The 6,744-nt window shown below is 41.0% G+C and overlaps 1 protein-coding gene across 1 annotated transcript; it reads left to right on the top strand.

The window, feature by feature from the left end:
* The first annotated feature begins 546 nt into the window (after positions 1-546).
* On the top strand, positions 547-2,084 carry RTL3 (retrotransposon Gag like 3). Its single transcript, XM_044235622.1, is given in 5 exon segments — positions 547-796; positions 799-956; positions 1,035-1,172; positions 1,175-1,683; positions 1,685-2,084. Coding segments are annotated over 5 exon segments (1,455 nt in total).
* The last annotated feature ends 4,660 nt before the right edge of the window (positions 2,085-6,744 follow it).

Consider the following 6,744-nt stretch of genomic DNA (forward strand, 5'->3'; position numbering starts at 1 on the left):
CAAACATTTGATTTAGTCATTGAAAACAGCTGTTAAAATCCAAATGTTACATTGGGATATTAAGCAGACATAAGAAATTAAATACTAAGTAAAATAGAAAAGAATACAGAGAAATTATTTCTAATGTTAAGTTTCAAAAGAAGAAAGCAAATGATATATACAGTCTGGATCAGATGTTGTTCTTAAAATGTCATGGGGTCAGAAACCAGCATATATGATTCAACTCATGAATATGAACCTATAGTAAAAGAAACCCAATATTGTTAGGCAGGTTTTGTTCTAATTTATTTTAAGTGAGTACTTTCCACAGTTTATGATCCTTGGATCCCACTCTCTTGACAGTGTATCTCATATTCCCCTTGCTGAGCTCCAGAGGTTCCCAATGACCTGGTAATCAACTTTGGTGGGACCCAAATCCCAACCTCCTGGGAAATTTGCAGAGCCTGACATCTTTTAGAAAGGAGCTTTTTCTAAATGTAGTTTTTAGAAAAACCACCCAATCTCTCTTGGTAGCAAACTGCCAAACCAAGCTCATTTCCTCAAAGGATGGTAAAGAACTTAGCAGCCTCCTATATTGCTCTGAAATTGGAGAATAAAATTTTGTAGGCCCAAGTGAAGTGGCTGATGAAAGAAAATGTTGCCCCACAGGCCCAGATCTTAGAGCTCCAGATGCCCCAAACAGTCAAGGAGACTTGACCACTCCAGAATATCTCAGAGTCCCAGGAACCCCAGAAACCTCTAGAAAACCTAGATCTCCCTCAAGCCTGGAAGTACCAAGAACTCACAGAAGTTGAGGATCCCCAGAACCCCAGGGACTTCCAGACTGGAAGCCCCCATCAGCCCAGGAGCACCAGGAAATGCCAATTGTCCAAGAGACCCAGAAGCCCTTAGAACCCCCAGCAGCCCCATAGGCCCTGAAGCTTCCAGCAATCCATGAGCCACAGGCACCTTCACTGGTTTGGAGCTCTCAGAAGCCTGGAAATCCTAAAATGTTCCAGAAGTCAAGGAACTCCAGAAGCCCCCACTTTGCATAGGAGGCCCAGGAGCCCCCAGATACTCAAGATGCCCTGGTGCCCAAGAAGCCCCAGAATTCAGAGCACCAGGATCTTCCAAGTGCCCAGGAGACACAGGATGCAACAGAATGCCAGGAGACCCCAACAAACCTGGAACACCTTAACTTCCAACTCTTCAGGAATCTCTGGAAACTGGAATGCCCCACCAGCCTCTGGATCCTTTAGATGCCCAGGACTTCCTAGAGCCCTCCCTGGAGGGCCTAATAGTTGCTTTGACATCAGCAGCTTCAGAGTTCCCACAGTCTCCCAGTGGGTTAGAGGGTGAAGCTGTCTTCCTAGAATACTGTTTAGCCTTAAGTGGAGATTACCAGAAACTTGCTGAGTTCCTGGTTCAATTGAATAGTTACATGAGAGTCAGAGGGCACCTGTATCCTACTAAAGCAACTGTGGTGAGCTTTGTTGGCAATTGATTCTCAGGTGAGGCAGGAATGTGTTTTTAAGCCCTTACTATATATCTAAAGTGTGCCCTGCTGGAGCAATATGAAAGTTTCATAGAAGTGTTCCAGGATACTTTTGACAGTCCAGAAAACATGGAAGATGCTAGTCACTGCATTCGTCGGCTTTGCCAAGGGGAGGGTCCTGTCCACCAGTGTGTGACCCACTTCCATCTCTGCTCAAGAACTAAACTGGAATGAAAGCATTCTCTGCATCCAATTTCAGGAAGGCCTTGCCAGTTCTGTCCCAGATGATCTGTCTTACACTAGCCCAGCAGCCACCAACCTATCCGATCTGATCATTCAGTGCCTAGAAGAGAAGCTAAGTGGCAAGCCTGATCTAAATCCACAAGAAGCAAGTCCCTATAAGGAGAAAACTGGACCTGAGTGTTCACTAGCTGAAAACCAGCCTGTGCAGGCTGCAAGCAATAACCCACATCTCACTGAAGCTGAACATGCCCACTGCTGTGAAGGCCTCTTGTGCCTCTACTATGGTCATCCTGGTCATTTTGACAGAGAATTTTCTGTCAAGCCTCATCGTGCATAGTAGGTGGGAAACATCAAGACCCTACAGTAAGGGAGAACCCACATAGGCTGATTTACAAATATGGGTCACCCTCACTTTCAGTATCCATGTCTCATACCCTATGGCTTACTGTTGAATTCTGACCAGGAAGACTATAGTTCTTTGGGCAAGCAATGGTGGATCCAGGTTCCTAAAGGAATAGAACTGACCATTCTGTGGTTCTTTGAGAGAATTGTCCATCCACAATAATATCTTCCCTCTGATGCTTGAAATGGTAGATGGTCAACCACCAATTGATGGACCCATAACCAAGGAAACACAGTCTGTGGAAGTTAACATTAGAAACCACATTGAAGAGCTCCAGTTTGATATTATTCATGCACCCTGGTACCCTTTGTTTCTTGGAATTCACTGGCTTGAAACACATGATCCAAACATTGAGTGGAGCACCTGCACTGTGTCCTTTCCATCTCATTTTTGTCACTACAGTTGCTTCAGGCACAAGTGGAATGGAAGATGTTGTGATGAAATAATTGGTGAATAGATCTTGTGTCCTTAACAACCTTTTTTCTGTTCCTCAGCTCTCATCAGTATTCGTTCCTCTCAGAATCTTCCACTGATGGGGCACCAGGGTGGTACAGTCAGTTGAGATTCCAGCTCTTAGTTTGGCTCAGGTCGTGATCTCAGAGTCCTGAGATAGAGCTCATGTTGGTCTGTGGTCTCAGCAAGAGTCTGCTTAAGGTCCTTTCTCCCTCTGCTCCTCTCCCTTCCTTGTGCTAGCTCACTCTCTCAAATGAAAATAATTAATTAGTTTGGCGACTGTGGCCATTGTTGCTATAAACATTGGGGTACAGATGGCCCTTCTTTTCACTACATCTGTATCTTTGGGTTAAATACCCAGGAGTGCAATTGCAGGCTCATAGGGAAGTTCTGTTTTTAATTTCTTGAGGAATCTCCACACTGTTCTCCAAAGAGGCTGCACCAACTTGCATTCCCACCAACAGTGGAAGAGGGTTCCCCTTTCTCCACATCCTCTCCAACACATGTTGTTTCCTGTTTTGTTAATTTTGGCCATTCTAACTGGTGTAAGGTGATATCTCAATGTGGTTTTAATTTGAATCTCCCTGAGGGCTAGTGATGATGAACATTTTTTCATGTGTCTGATAGCCATTTGTATGTCTTCTTGGAGAAGTGTCTGTTCATATCTTCTGCCCATTTTTTGATATGTTTGCCTGTTTCATGTGTGTTGAGATTGAGGGGTTCATTATAGATCCTGGATATCAACCTTTTGTCTGTACTGTCATTTGCAAATATCTTCTTCCATTCTGTGGGTTGCCTTTTTGTTTTTTTGACTGTTTCCTTTGCTGTGCAGAAGCTTTTGATTTTGATGAAGTCCCAAAAGTTTATTTTCGCTTTTGTTTCCTTTGCCTTTGGAGACATATCTTGAAAGAAGTTGCTGTGGCTGATATTGAAGAGATTACTGCCTATGTTCTCCTGTAGGATTCTGATGGATTCCTGTCTCACGTTGAGGTCTTTTATTCATTTTGAGGTGATCTTTGTGTACAGTGTAAGAGAATGGTCGAGTTTCATGCTTCTACATATAGCTGTCCAGTTTTCCCAGCACCATTTATTGAAGAGACTGTCTTTTTTCCACTGTATATTTTTTCCTGTTTTGTCGAAGATTAATTGACCAAAAAAAGAAAATAATTAATTAGTTAATTAGTTAATTAATTAATAAAAATATATTTAAAAAAAAATTCCACTGAATCTTTGGAAAGGAAATAAGTGTACTTGCACAATGACCCTGCCTCTCAGATCATGCAATGATCTCAGATCAGGCGATTAACCTGGTATTTTTGAGTTGCTTTTTTCACCAACTCTGCATACCCCCACCTTGAACCCTGCATTAATGTGGGGTTGTTTTAATTGCAATTTATTCAACAATATCCATGAACATAGGTATTAGGAACTAACATTGAAAAAGTGTAGTTGAGTCATGCCTGGGTGTCTCAGTCGGTTAAGCATCTGCCTTAGGCTCACGTCGTGATCTCAGAGTCCTGGGCTTGATCTCTGCCTCAGGCACCCTGCTCATTAGGAAGCAAGCTTTTCCCTCTCCCTTTGCCCCTCCCCCTGATTATGCTCTCTCTCTTTCTCTCCCTCTCTCTCTCTCAAACAAATAAATTTTTTTTAAAAAGAAAAAAATGGAGTTGTTAGATTTACTTGACTTTTTGGTCAAAATTTTATCACAGTTGCAACATTTTCTCAATAAACAAAACAAATTTGCAAGTGATAATTTTTAAAAATCAATAAATATTGGCAATTTCTACTGGCGTTTGAATTATTTCATGACTTAGCTGAGGGAAGAGGAAGGGGGCAAATAAATTGGGAAAGAGGAGATTTGGCAAGGACTTAAAGTTTGGGTGAGATCCTGATTATTCCAGGGGCAGTCAGGTCAGTGAGTGATGGGGTTGGGGGAGACAGAGAGTAGGGGAATGGTTGTGGTAGAGGGAAATTAGGTATGGTATGAGGGAGTAGGGGGTAGAGGGTAGAGGGAAGGTTGTGAAAAGAGTTTGGGGAAGATTGGGAGGGAAGGTTGAAAGGGGTTCAGGTGAGGGCAGGGATGAGAGGAGGATGAATTCCTACAAAAATAAAGGGAGCAGCAAAGAGAGATATTGAACAATTTTAAAAGCAAACATCTTGGACTTTGTAAGTTAAATAAACAAAAGCATTGAAGAAGATAATGACACCCCTCAGTGAACCAACTTTCCCAGTAAAGTGACAAGGGTTTATTCCCTGCACCCAGGACATTTGTCTTAGGGCTCATGCCTGTTAATTTGCTCTTGCTGGTTCTTAAGGATGGGATAGCAAGAATCAGCTTTCAACACATGCAGATCATTAGTAGCCAACTGTAACTCTCCCACACATATATAGGTTGCCCCACCCTTCAAGTCATGCTGCTTGCATGACACACAGAGAGAGCTAAGTCAGTGAAAAGAATTATGTCCTTATGGACCTGAGAGGGGGTAGTGTTCTGACTTAAATCACACACACATATACATTCCCACAAAATACAAGGTTGGGAGAAGGAAGAGTGGGATCTCCAGGTAAGATGTAAAAAATTATCAAAAGATTCTAATGCTTTTCCTCTGTCATTTCAACACTCCTTTTGGAGTCTCCTTCTGAAGCCACTTGAAGGAGTTTCTACCTCTTACTTAGAGAAATAATCAAATATATGAACATAACCTTAGAAAGAGATAGGTGAGGAACCTACCATCATTGAGCACCTAATATGTTCCATTTATTATATTGGGATGTTATACACATTAACTTATGTCTCAGAATAATCCAGTGTAGTAGGTATGTTTGCTCCTGTTTCATCAATGAACAAATAGAGTCCCATGGAGGCCAGTTCACTTGCCCAAAGTCACATTAGTAAGTATTGGAGACCTGTTTGGTTTTCACAACATTTGCCCTTTTTCCTACAGTATGCCAATTTCCCTAGAGCAGTGGTAAAGGGTCAAACAAGATTGTGGTGGCAGAAAGCTAAATGAGATAACCCTGAAAAGGGAAGAAAGGACCCAGAATAAAATCTGCAGTGACTATTTGGGTAATAGTTCTGTTTCCCGAGTCCCCATGGTCTTACTGTCAACCCCCTCTCCACCACATTAACCCCTAAACTTTCTATTTCATCTCATATATATATATATATATATATATATATATATACACTCATTTTATCATCTATGCTAGCTGTGTGAAAATTTATATATCTATAAACTAGTGCTATATATATATATATATATATATATATCTGAAACATGATAAAATTAACAGTAATAACTACACTTGGGTTTTGCCAGACATCGGACTAAGTGATTAGGTATTATTAGGTATTATTATTAGTATTAGCATTATATTATTAGGTATTATTATTAGTCCCTTTATATAAATCAAAGAAGTGAAACCCACTGAGGTGAGGTCACTTGCCAAAGGTCACACTGCTAGGAATTTGTAGATGCTAAAAACGAACCCTGATCTGTCTCATTTCAGAGCTGGAATTCAAGCCAATACACCACACTGCTTCTCAGGCTGAATAAACTTTACTCTTTATTACCACTTTAACAATATTTATTCACCAGACATGAGTTACATTAGTTTAGAAAAATATATTAATTTTTAGTGCATTTATTTATTTACTCATTGAACAGGCTTTGCTGAATGTCTTCAATGTGTCAGGCAAAGCATGTAGGAAGAGGAAGATGTCTAATGTATGATTCATGGTTCTTGCTCTGACCACAGTTAACAGGGGAAGTTGTGCAACACAACACTCCTGGTGTACAGAGGAAAGCACTAATTTTGCTATGGACAAAAAAGTGTGTTTTGAGCTGGGCCTTCAAGGAATATTACTGGAAACAAAAGAGAGGGCATGGCTTTCTAGATTGAATAAAGTGCACACAAAAAAGCACGGAGGGAGGGAAAATAATGATGTCATTAGAAAAGATAGGTCTATTTCACTGGAGATCAGTGATGTCTGTACATGTATGTAGGGTAACTGGTAGGTATCGTTGGGGAGATGAAACTTAACAAAGAAATTGCAAGTTCCAGGTTAAGGACCTGTCTACATGGATAAAGCATTTAAAATTTATCCTATGGGCAGATTGCACTGGAATCTTTGTTCTTCTCCTGTATTAGATTTGGGTGTGCTTTTTCC

Source organism: Neovison vison, chromosome X (genome assembly GCF_020171115.1).
Source record: "Neovison vison isolate M4711 chromosome X, ASM_NN_V1, whole genome shotgun sequence".
In the NCBI taxonomy this organism is placed as follows: domain Eukaryota; kingdom Metazoa; phylum Chordata; class Mammalia; order Carnivora; family Mustelidae; genus Neogale; species Neogale vison.